This window comes from Cinclus cinclus, chromosome 4, assembly GCF_963662255.1.
Source record: "Cinclus cinclus chromosome 4, bCinCin1.1, whole genome shotgun sequence".
Lineage (NCBI taxonomy): Eukaryota > Metazoa > Chordata > Aves > Passeriformes > Cinclidae > Cinclus > Cinclus cinclus.
Genome location: NC_085049.1, coordinates 8490625 through 8503816, shown reverse-complemented (window position 1 = coordinate 8503816; position 13192 = coordinate 8490625). Strand labels below are relative to the sequence as shown.

At 45.0% G+C, this 13192-nt stretch overlaps 1 protein-coding gene across 2 annotated transcripts; it reads right to left on the bottom strand.

Annotated features, from left to right (window-relative positions):
• Window positions 1-10060: 10060 nt before the first annotated feature.
• CCDC71L (coiled-coil domain containing 71 like) lies at window positions 10061-12452 on the bottom strand. Of its 2 annotated transcripts, XM_062490805.1 has the most exons (3): window positions 11929-12452; window positions 11879-11891; window positions 10061-11837 (listed from the first exon to the last, which is right to left on the bottom strand). In XM_062490805.1, exons 1-3 carry the CDS (start codon window positions 12447-12449, stop codon window positions 11583-11585), a joined length of 789 nt encoding a protein of 262 aa, XP_062346789.1. In that variant the 5' UTR covers window positions 12450-12452; the 3' UTR covers window positions 10061-11582. The 2 variants fall into 2 exon arrangements, with proteins under 2 accessions (XP_062346789.1, XP_062346788.1); XM_062490804.1 differs by having other exon boundaries at window positions 10061-12452.
• Between the last annotated feature and the right edge of the window lie 740 nt (window positions 12453-13192).

Sequence of the window (13192 nt, the reverse complement as noted above, 5' to 3'; positions counted from 1 at the left end):
ACACTGGGTCTTCCCAAACAAACAAGAAATGTTTTTATCCCTTTTATTTTATCCCTTCCTATTCTTTGAAAGCACAGAAATTAGACTAGCAGAAAATGGTTGCCACTAGTAACAAGGTGTTTTAACATGCTGATGGTTTTAATAGTAGTGAGAGCTGTTGAGCACAGTTTTATGGGGACATATATTCTGTCTGGAATAGAGCCACAGCCCTAGCATCAGCTCTGTGGGATTTGGAAAGACAAAAGGAAAGCCCATGCCTTTAGTCACTTCGTGAGACAATTTACATTTATCACCCCCTCCCCCATTGTGAGCTCCATCTCACCAGGAAGGGGAACAAGGAAGGAAGGAAGTGGAGGCTGAAACAGCAAGGGGTGGATGGTGAAGGAATGGTGCTGCAGTCTCTCACAGAGGTACAGCACCAGAGCTACTCACCACCACACACCTGGGGCTGGAAGCTGGTCCACCAGTATAGCTCCCCTGATCCCAGCTGTGCTGGGGAAGAGGACCAAAGACACGTCCCTTGATATGTCCTTGCATGGCTCTTCAGTGAAGGCCAGGGGCCCCAAAGGAGTGACAGAAGAAACATGCCACTCCAAACTCTTCAGGTGCTAAACAGGCAGGGTGCTTTGCTCTCAGCAAAGATTGGTTTGAGCTGTCTGCATTGGAGACACTTGAGCCATGCCAAACCCAGGAATTTGTCTGAATCTTCAAGAGCAAGGCCATAACCTTCCCAGTTTAATGAGGCACCATTCAGCAGCTCGAAGCCTCCCGGTACTGCCACGGGGTTATGTTGCTTCTGGGTACACTGATAGCCCTCTTGAAGCACAGCTAATGGGTTGCATCAGTTTCTCAGTTGCAAGCCCTGGTCTTCTGGGATGCTGACGTCCTCAGAAGAGAACAGTAGGAAAGGGAAAAAATGCAGGAGAACAGAAAAGGCTGGGGAAAGCGGAAGTCAGGGTTTCCATGAAAGAAGATTACATAGGTGACTGAGAAGGAACAAAATAGTCACAAAGAACTGAGGTCTGGCAGCTGCAAGGAAATCTGAAAATGCAGCTGGTCCCTTGTACAGCAGGAGATGCATTTGGGATGTTGCAGTATTAGTAACCACATGCTGAAGTAGGTCACTACATCAACAGCAGTTATTGCCTCTGCACCCAGCTCTGCTATTTGCACTGGCACAAGGAGCAGGCACCAGCGAGTAAGAGGGTGAAACACACTGTCAAACTTATCACACCCTCAGATGCTGTCCTCATCTCCAAGATCAGCCAGCCCTTCCTCTGGGTATGCCTGCACTGTTCATCAGTTCTGGGTCTAAGTTTGTGCTCAAGCCCAGCATCCTCTACCACCCGTGCTGTTTTGTGAATGCTGAACTCCAGACCTGCCTGGAGTGATGAAAGCTTCAGTACTTGCATTACGTTATCACATGCTTCCAAATTTTCCTTTACATAGTCTAGACAGACTGACATCAGCTGGATTGAATTAAAGTGGTCCACCATGAGACATCCTGAAACTTGGGTCTTCCTAAGCACAGCCCAGATGATTTATGTCTGAACTGCAGCTATGAAGATGAAAAGAAAATGGGTGGCTAATATGGTTGAAACTCTTTAACATGTCTTCAAATTCATGTTACAGCTAGCCCCCAAAAAATCATTGGTGTATGTGAGGGAATTTCTGTGCACAAGACACCTAGAGCCAGAAATGGGATGTGGTCTGGGTTCTGCAAACCCATACACTTCACAATGAATTTTCATAAGCATTCCCAGCTTTGATGGGAGTAGTAGAGGTCTGCTTTTTTTACCAAAGATAATCTGCACTTCCCCACAGGTTCTGCCACCTGAGGAATCCTGATCTGACCTCATTACAATTGTTCAAAACTATGCATAGAAAAAGGCAAATTGTGTCTCCTAGCACTGTTCCTGTGTCTTCTCTCTTTCCTATAGCCTTGCTCCCCATAAAAACAAATACAGAAACAAACAAACAAACAAAAAAACCCCAACCAAACAAAAAAAAAAAACTACACCCATCCTAAAACTCTATAACCATGTCAATGAATCCTCTAATACAGATGTTTTTACACATGCAGCAACTCCCTTCTGCTCATGGAATTCTATTCTGGGAAGCTGTCTAGCTTCCATCTTCATGGGCAGGGCTTGCCAGTTGCAGTTCTAACAGGAACCCCCTTTAAGTGGAAACAAGCTCCGATGTTCGGCTCCCATAGCAGCAAAAAGCTGCTTCCCTGCATGACTCTCTCATCTCCTGGGGTGCCTGCTGCCCAGACAGATTCCAGACAGCTGTCTCCAGCCTGCTGCTCCTGTTCACAGGCAGGGTCTGGCTCCCTCCCAAGCCTTGTCTTCTCTGACCCACGACTGCCAGCTCTGGGATTTTATTGCCAGGATCATGGTATTTGTTGTTTTTCTTACTGTCCCTGTTCCTAGACTGAGAAAACTTAATTGTCATTCAAAATTAAAATTAGATTCTGTTCTTCCTGAAGGCAAAGAGAATCTTGAAAAGTATTTTGTGACTTGCAAAGGTTGAAGGTATATATATATAATTTTTAAATATTTCTATTTTTTTGTAAGCCTATCTTGTGATGGTGAAAAGTGAGTAAACTTATTTACATGTTAATTAGCAACACTCCAGACATTAAATATTATTTCCTTGTCTGGCACTCCAGATATTCTGTAGCATTTTGGTAACGCAGGAGCTGCAATTCTGATGTGGTGGTATTTTACATTCTGTGCCCAAGAAAAAGTCCTACACAATGTAGGAAGGCAACAGCCTTGCAGACTCAGGTTTCAGGCCACCTTCTTTCAGGAAAGGAGTGCCTTGGGAGACGGGGAATGCTAAGCATCAGCAGGGAGGACACAGCAATCCTAATATCCTATCATGTGTGCCAGAGTTGTGCCCAACACAAGGACCCTCCTGCCCAGGCAGTGCTCAGCTGACCTGTTCACATGGGCCATGATCCCTTTACGTAGGTACTTACACAGCCCTGCACTAGACGCTGCTAGCAAGAAAAACATGGAGAAAGTAATTAAAAAAACAATTATTTCCAGTGCACATTGATAATATTGTTCTGCATTTTGAAAAATCAAGTTATTCAAATAATGAGGAAAAAAATATAAGTGGCTTTCACCTCCATTATCTTTCCTACCTTTGCCAAAAATGGAAGCTTTCAAATATTTAGTTTAATGAAAGAGTGTTTGCAAAAATAAAAGATGCATTTATAAAAATATCAACAAAATAAATCATGCAAAAACAATAGACTGCTTTGTGCTTCTCTTTTAAATTGAACATTTTTCAAAATTCCATTAGGTTTTGTTTCATTCAAATTGTTTCAAGTCCATGATCCCAGCAATTATGACCTCTTTTTAAAAGGAAAGGGATTTTCACATGCAGTGGAAATATGGAAGAGGAAGATGGATGTGAATAAACAGACTATATAAGTATTAAGCCAAATCAGAGGGATACAAACACCAGGGGATTATTAAGTCACCTGGTGTGATAGAAAGGTTCCCATTAGATACTGGACAATGAAGTGAAATTTATGTGCAGATGGAAGTAATTTATGCACATTTGTTACACAGAAGATCATTATTTATTGCTAATAAATGAGCACATTTTATATATCTAGTCAGTATTCAAATACTTAATATGTTTTAAGAGCACCTAGGGTATATTCTCTGTAGCACAAGTCACTGCACTCAGGAATTCTGTCAAATTACATGGAGCTGCAGTGAAAGGCTGGATCATAAAACAAAGACAGTAGCAAAGTAGATGGAACAATTTTAAAAAAATTAAAATTGACAAAAAATTCTGCCTCTTTCTCCTCTACTTCTTTCCACTTGTCCAGAAATAAGTATTGGGGTGTTTCAGCATCATTAATTTTATCATACAAGATGAGAAGATAAAAAGCTCCAAATGACATTATGGTCATAATGTACAGATTTTACAGTATCAAATACTAGCACTTTCTTTTTTTCATTTTGGATTTCACAGAGTTATAGAATTGCTTGGGTTGGAATGGACCTTAAAGATCATCTGGTTCCAATCCCCCTGTCACAGACAGGGACACCTTTCACTAGACCAAGTTGCTTAAAGCCCTATCCAACCTGTCATTGACCACAGCTCTCAACTGCATCCATCTGTCCAATTCCTTGTTCAGCAAACTGCCCACCCCTTCAAACTCACATCCCTCCAATTAAGAGATAAGGATGTCGTGTGGGACAGTGTCCAAAGCATTACAGAATTCCAGGCAGATGGCATTGCTTGGTCTTCCCTTGACCATTGCAGTCACTCCATCATAGCAGCCACCAGGTTGGTCAGGTGTGATTTGCCCTTAGTGATCTCTCAGATCACCTCTCTGTCTTGCATGTGCCTTAACATTCCACCAGGACCTGCTCTGTGTCTTTCCAGGCACAGAGGAAAGGCTCACCTATCTGTAATTCCCTGGGTCTTCTTTTCTCCCCTTTTTTTTAAATAGGAGTGTTATTTCTTTTTTCCAGTCTCCAGGAACTAAGCCTGACTGCCAAGACTTTTCAAATACGACAGAGAGTGGCTTGGCAATGACATGAGCCAGTGACATCCCTCAGGACCCTGGGATACATTTCAATACAGGAAAATTTGTCCCAGTATTGCATCTAATTAATTCTCTCCCTATTCTTTCTTTTTTTATGAGTAGTTAGGATGTCTTTAAAGGACCACTTCTCAAAACATCTTTTATCTGTACCTACTCATGGAGGATGTTGTTTGACAAGGTAAACCTCTGTAAGTCCCTGCCAACCTGAGTTATTTTGTGTTCCACAGGCACAACTTCCTGAGAAACTGATATATCTTTGGGGGGAAAATAATGTGGGCAGCTCTTAAAAGATCTGAGTTTCTTGAAAGATCTAGGAATGAAAAGCTAACTATTCCTTAGTATAGCCTAAGCTACAAAGTAGTGAGAATTTCTATGAAAAAACACACCTGACATTTACAACCACCACATTAAAGCCCACACATAATCAGCACTGAAGTGTTTCTGTACACTCACAGGATAAGGTTCTCTGTATTTTTTCCTGGGAAAAGTACTTAACTGGAAGGCATTTTATGACTGAGCTGTGTGACCCTTCCTGCTGAAGGCCTCTCAACAGCAGCGGGAACTGCACTTCAGTATTTCTCCCAAGAAAAAAAAATTGGATTTAAGATTTTCTGCCTCTGGTTTCTTCCTCTCTCAAACTGTCACTGTAAAAGAAAAATCAGATACCCATTCTTCTGGAAGAGCTGAATTCCCCTCACAACCTCCCAAGGCTGGTAGTGCTAAGTGGAGATTATACCATGACTTTTTAACATTAGTGGATTTACCATGAAGCAGAAGTCTACAGAAACCTTATTGTAAAGGGGTTTCTGGATGTGATAACCATTAGGAAGTACACAAGGAGGGATTTTAAGAATATATGTTCCAATGGCATTGGACAAATAAAACCTACAACAGAAGCCTCTTTAGGAGAACTGCTTTGGGGTCTGAGTGCATGTGTGCATGAGTACATACATACACTATTATTCATTACAAGCTTACATAATTATATATACACCATCTGTAGAATTTAGCCTTTGCTATAAATATTTGTATACTTAGGAAATCATTGCTATTTGGAACCTTACAATGGAGCTTGGGAAGAACAAAGAGTAAGCACAGGATAGGGGACCATGCCCTAACCCACACTTTCTGCTCTATTTCAAAACTTGCAGCGCTGGTCCAAAACTGTGGCACCAGTTCCCTTTATCATACCCTTAGAGGGGGAAATGTGTTGTGTCAGCTTCCTACACAATCTGATATGCACAGTTAATTCAGAAGTATATGTTCTGTTTTCACCACTTACCTTACAGAGACATGGGATGAGTTCAGTTATAAATGATTTTAACAGTTCTGGGATGTATAAAGTGGATAGTTGTTATTTCAACCACTTGGCCAGAAAGGAAAAAGAAATAACATAGAATCTTCATTTTAAAATGTTTATGAATTCATGGGGAGATGGAAAGAAACTTCTTTTTCAAAAATCCTTTGAAAAGGCATCTTGGATCACACAGACTCAAACACAAAAAACTGTCACACTGGGCTCTTTCAGTTTGGTTTCTTACCTCTCCTCCAGGAAATACCATCCATTTGAAAGCAGCATCTGATATTTTGAGTAATATCCACTGCTGCCAAAATGTGAAGTTAGGATATTATTATGTGTACATGTGAAGGTGCCCTCTCCATCTTCAGAGATCATCCTATAGCAAGGTGGTTTGACATGGGCAAGATGAGCCGATGAACAGGCTGTTCAGTTGCACAAGCAAAGTAACAAGTAATTAGAAATAGTGGATGGCACAGCAAAGGCAAAGTGAAGATTCTGAGGAGGTGGAAGGCAGCAGCCAGCTACACACAAGCCACACATACAAAAATAACACAAAAAACCCCACCCAACCAAACAAACAACCAAAAATCTACCTAAACAACAAAATCCCCACCTGTGTTTCAGAGGAAGAATTTCACCTCCTATCTATTCTGCAGTGATCAATTCTGTCTCTCTCCTCAAAATCAGCATGGGAAGGGAGGATGGGAGCAGGGGCAGGTGCAGAATATCTGCATCGTTGAAGCAGCAATGGGGAGAGAAACCCAGAATAATGAGAGCAGTTCAAGAGACTGGGATTTCCTTTGACACTATCATCTCTTAACTTCAACACTGTCAATGCTAGTCTTCTACAGTCTCAAATAAGGAGGTTGAAAGAAAACCAAAATGGAAGCTTTCTTAAAGCCTAGCAGAAAGTACAGGGACCCAGAGGCTTCTCTGTTTGGCTGCACACCTGTTTGAGTAAAAATGCATGAATGAAGGCCCACTTCTTCCATCTCTTATAATGTTGAGTACTGCTTAGCAGTTTCATGAGGAGCTTTACAATAAATAAATGGATAAATGATTCTGATCTTGGAATCAACCCTGGAAAACATTTTCAGGTCTCTTCACATAAAAAAAATGGTGGCAAGATTACCACCAGTGGTGGGGCTAATTTTATGAAGATATGTAAGTATTAACACTGAGAAGATATATATGTGTGTGTTTTATTTTTACAGTATGGAAAAATGGCTTTGCCTTGATTATGGATAAGATATGTTCCAAAATTCTCCTACATAGTCCTACCACAACATACACTGGATGCCTCATTATAGTTTGGGAATAAACCATCAAGAACACTCCAAGATTTGGAGTGACCACCTGAGCAGGTTCGCTACCACAGAAAACTGTGGGATGGGTTTGCCTCAGTCTTTTTGGTTAAGGCTGTCATGCTCACATAAAAGAAATAGTGAATGAAGAAGCATGGTGCTCCCTAAAAACTGTGATATTCAGGTATCTTTTCTCACTTAGGGAGTATTTATTGTACAAAGTCAAATGGTTCAAACTCTTATAACATGGTCCTCCATAACACAGAACTTCAAAGTTCATCCTGACAAGTGCGACAGAGGGGGCACTAAAATTTGTGTCTTTGAAGTCTAGGATTTCTAGGATGTACCTTCTTTCTTGGTATGAATTGCCTCATTTCCATGAGGTATTTCTAGTCACTCTTGTCAGTTCAGTCCTTTGCTTCCAGATTTCCTGTGTTTATAGACACAAGCAAAACCTTCAACCTTTGTTCATCCCCGAATCACTGGTTTTGACTCACTGATACAAATCAAAATTTTTGTGTTGGTCCATTGGGCCAAAAGGAAATAGAGGCACTTTCTGTGTTACTGGCTTCAGGGGCATGCAAACCTTGGGCTTGAAGTACAGCACTGAGCCAACACATATTACCATAACTCAGTTTTAAACAGTAAGAAGAGCCCAGGACTCTGCCTTGCTGAAGAAGCAGTAAGTGAAAAATTATTTGGGATTGGTGCTGGAATCCTCAAACCAGATTCACTCTGCCTTTTGCTTCTGATAGGCAAGGAAATACAGATTTTCACACAACATTCCCTACTCTTTCAATGCACAATCCAAGTACTGGAATTGCCTTCTGCAAATACAATGATGCTCTACATGAGGTTTGGGCATATTATTTTTGTTGTTTAAAGTTTGTTGGGCATATTTTTGTTGTTTAAAGACCAGCAACAGAGGGTTTAGGGACCAGTTGTACACTTAGATCCTTTTGATGCAAAAACTTTTATGTAACAATAGAATCCAGGAGAACTCCTGCAAGGCACTGCACTCTCATTTTATTAGCTTAGTCCTGAATAATGTATTTGTACAATGACTCAGAGGAAGGCACTGCCTCTTGAACGTAAAGACTACACCAGGCAACATGCTAGACCAATGGTCACCTCAACTGACATCCAGAGCCACTGTCCAACTCTTTTTGGCACTGTGACATTTTGAAGTTCAGTAATCTTTGAGTGACTGGTTGAAAATTCGGATCTGGTAATGGAAATAGCCCATATTATATTCTATAAAGGGAGCTCAAAAGGAAGGGAACCAGCAAGAGGCTAACACAAAATTCCTGTTTAATACGAGACCATCTGCTGACTAAAGCAGACTGGGCATTGTACACTGGATTTATTCTGGGCCTGCATTTTGTCAAGTCTCAGAATCAGCCCCATGTGACAGGATGCTGAAACCACGGAGTTAAATCAAGCAAATCGCACCTCTCAGACTGCTCAGTGTGGGCACAGCAACAGCCACATGGAGTCAGACCAGAGGTTTGTCTAATCCATTACGCTATTCCCCAACACCACACATATAGGTAGAGTACAAAAATACTATCGGCCTTTTTCATAAAATAAACCTATTCTTACCATGTTTAAAATTATCTAACTCAATATTGTGGCAATACTAAACACCTCTTTCCAACCTTCCTCAGATCTGGTCTACAGCTAGAAGGTTGAACAAAAGCCAAACCTGAAATTGGAAGAATTTTCTGCTTGCTTAGGTTCCTCAGATGACCACAGAGAGGTAGGTGGGAATAGCACATTTGAGAAGGAAAAAGATGACGGGAAACTGCACCACAGACAAGCCTGTCCTGGACTGCCACAAACTGCCATGAATACGATCATGAATTAAGCTGTTTTTGTTTCCCTGTGACCTGTTGGCTTTCACACCCCATCCTGTACTCAGAACTTTGGTGAGCTATTTCAGCTCATTACATCGCCAGAAAACCTGACTAAAGATTTCCCATTCTTAATTGACTTCACAAACTGAAATAGCTGAGTTAAGAATCTGTAAATGCAGCTGCCAGAGGAGTTCAGACTCCAGTGAAACTCCAACCCAACTGGCTAACAGGGTATCAACAAAATACACTATACCCCCAATAAAGCTCCCATTTCTGAACCAAGAAGTCAAAGCACAACCAAGAGAAAAATAGGCAAGTCTTACACACAGAGCTGCAAGAGTCACTGAACAGAGTTATAAGCTACTTCATTATATTTTGTTCTTACACAGAACATTTCAGGACGTGCCTCCAAACAAGGCAGTGCAAATTTAATACAGTGTCTCCCATGTTGTACCTCTGGCAGCCTTAACTCTCACCCTTGAAATCTGACCTAGCCTGTCCTGTGCCTGTTTAGGAGTTAAAAATCCGCACGAGCCAAATCCTTAATTTTGTCATCTTTCTACAGAGTCCAAAATACTAAAAAGCCCCTCAATCTAATAGTAGGAGCACTGAAATCACCTATACACTTTAAGAACTAGTAACAATGCACTTGTGTTTCTGAAGCAGCATTTCAAAATTGAAATACCCAGAGCCTCGGCATCTGGTAGCTCTCCAGCTTGCCTTACTGGGTTTTAAATCAACCCAGTTTTGCTTTTACAGTTAAGCAGGTATTATACCCAGAGGAACAGCACAACAATATGCACCCTTGAACTTTCATTTAATTCACTTCTGAATTGCGACGTGGCACTACTGCAGCCATCAGCAGACGGTCTAACATTATGTAAACAATTTCAAAAGCCAAATGGATGTAAAATAGATTAAGCATTAGCTTGGAAGGAGTTTGCAAAGAAAACACTACAAAATATACATGTTTTTAGAAGAAGGTGGCTACTTTAAGTTAACACTAGCTTTTACAAGCAGACTCTACACCGAGACATCAAGATGTCTTACTACCTTTGTTGAAGGCAGTCAACGAGGAGTCAAGAGACATCAGAAATTTTAAATCACCAAACAATTCTATAAGCAAGTTGTAAGGTTGCTCATTCCACCATTAAAACTGGTTAGTCCCATCTGCCAGGATAGTTGGGACTGTAAGATGTGTATTACCCAGCATTTCTTTGCTCTCCCACAAGTATAAAAAAATTAATGTAAAAATAGTCACTTTGTCCCTCACACACACCTTCACTCCTCACACACCAATTGCAAGGCATAAGAGCTAAAAAAAAAAAAAACTTTAATAAATCAATTTAAAGAGAGACTGCCTATCACATAGAATGACTACATGTTATTTTTCAGCCAAAATAATCAAGCTACATCATGAATTTTTCATCAGTCTACAGTGGAACCCATGAATGGTTTATAAAAATAATTATGTGCAAGTAATTATATTAAACTATTATCCATCATTAACCATCTCACAACCACAGGATGATGAGTGCTAGTTTGTTATCGAGATCAAGTCTTACTCTTTTTGCAGAGGCACTTCAGTGTGATATTTGTGTCACACAAGCTACTGACTTCTGGCTGTCAGCACCAATGCTGGATCACAGTTCACCTCCAGACACCTATATATTGCTTTGATAAGCAGGCACATTCTTCTCAAAGCCAGAGCTCACTGACACAGAGCACCTCAGTGGTGGTGCACTTCACCAGGAACCCATCCCTGTGCAGTTTCATTGAACTGAAACACCATTTGTTCTTTGACTTTTATTAAGTTCACTTAGGTTGACGAAATGAGCTTCCCTAAAGTAAACAGGGTTATAAAATATCAGGATGATTCTATCTTTAGGTGCTCCATAGAAACAAATACTTAGTTCAACTAGAAAACTTTAAAAATGACTTTAGATACAAAAGTGTAACAATTATACTGCGCGATACATCTTTATATATCACTAAGCTCGTGAAATTAAAATTAAAAAAGTTTTTGCACCATCAAAAACAGCCACAAGTCCCGAACCTCCATTCTTTACGCATCCTTTATCAGAGTAAACTGAAACTTGGGAATGCTTGGGATTCAAAATACCCTGAGCACATACTAGTGCAACACCACAAAGCATACATAATCCATCAGAAAAGGGGAAGGGGGGAAAGGAAAAAAAAATAGCAAGAATCAGATGGTGCTTTATTATACAAGCATGATAGTAAGTTCCTTTGGAAAATAACTTCTTGGGTGGACTTCTGGACCAGTGAGGTAGCCCAATGGGAGAGAAAAAAAAGTGGAAGTGGAACTTGGTCCCCACGCATGATACCTGCCAGGTGGCCCCACCCCGGGGCCCGGCAGGCCGCCCCCCGTGCGGCGGGGGGCCCGGCGCCGCCCGAGCGGGCCATAAAGTGCAGCAGCAGAACACGATCCAGACAAAAGCAATGTAAACAGGTGACTGATACCGGTCTCTTTGTCCGCACCGCGGCAAAGGTGAGGTGCGGGCAGCGGAGCCCCCGCAGGCTCAGGACGGTGCCACGGGGAAGCGGCGCACCAGCACCACGGGGGACAGGTCCACGCCGAGGATCCGCTGCGCCCGCCGCCGCGCCGCCGCCAGGCTCCGCTGGCTCCACACGTTGCCCCGCACACGGATGGTGGGGAACGCGGTGAGGAGGGGGGTAGCCGCCTTCCAGATCTCCTCCAGCGACTTGCCGCCGAACGGCTCCCAGGCTGCCGCCGCCGGGGTGCCCTGCTCGCCGTCCCCCTGCTCGCCCGACGGCTCCGGCGCCCCTACCGCCTCCTCCTGGGCGCGGGGGCCACCGGCCGCGGGCCGCTGCCTGCCCCGCTCCCTCCTGCGGCGCCGCCGCCGCCGCCGCCGCTTGGCGCTGCCGCCCGCCGCCCCGGCCCGGCGCTTGGCGTCGGCGGCCGGGAGGCGCCGCTTGCCGGCGCGGCGGCGGGGCCGCTCCGAGGGCGACGGCGGGTCTGGGACGACGGCGCGGCAGGAGGAGTATCCGTAGACGTCCTTACTGCGGAGGATGACCGGGGAGAACTCGTGCTTGAGGCTGCAAAGGAAGTTCCACAGCTCCGAGTCGGAGCTCATGAACTCCGTGGACTTGGGCATGAAGAGCTTGAGGGCGTCGCCCAGCGCCTTGGTGCCGGCGAAGGAGACCTGCGAGCGGGAGTACACAACTTTCTCCGCCTCCCCCTCCAGCCCCCAGGCGGCGGCCGCCGGTTCGCCGCCGGCTGCCCCTGCTGCCGCTGCCGCTGCCGCCGCCGCCGCCGCCGTCCCCGACGCCCGAGCTCCCGCGGCCGCCGCCGCGGCGCTCCCCGCCTCTGAGTTCATCTTCCCGGCTCCTCTCTCCAGCGCCGCCCGCTTCCTACTGCGGGTCATGGAGGCAGCGGGACGGTGTGGCGGGACAGACGCCGAGAAGGCAGAGCGGACGCAGCGCCGAAGGCAGGCTCCGGCCGCCGCCGGGCGCCCTCCGGGTGCGAGCCGCGATCGACGTCCGGCGTCCGGCACAAAATGGCGCTTTAAAGTCCCGGGCGGGGCCTGCGCGCGCCCGCCCCGCTGCGCCGCCCATTGGCCCGTTCGAAACGCGTCGGGCGAGCCCGGCCCCGCCCCTCCGGGGGTGGCGGCCGTGAGGGCGCGGGGCCCGGAGCCCCCGGTCCCGGAGCGTGTCCGCAGGCCCGGCCCCGGCGCCGCCCCGGGCCGTGATCCCCGCGTCTCCAGCGGGTGCCCCCTTCCCGCACGGAGGGGAGCGAGGCCCCCGCACGGCGCGGTGAGCGCGTGGCCGCGTCGCGCCTTGCTGGGAGGAGAGGATCCTCGCAGGGCGGCGCAGAAAGGTCGGGTGAAACGTGTTGGCGTAAGGATTTGGTTGGACACTTCGATGGGCAAACCCCTCGAAGGAGTCGCCGTGAAGGAACTGAGTCAAACAACAAAAACGGGCCAACAGACATAATACAGTGAAGTGCTTTACATGATATTAAATACGTCCATCCTGTTTTAGATGGGGTTTTTAGCACGAACCTGTAGCTTCGTCAGTCAACAGCATCATAAGTCACAGAACTGCAGAACACCTGGAGTTGGAAGGAACCTCTGGAGGTGTCTGGTCCAACCTCAGTGCTCAATCATAG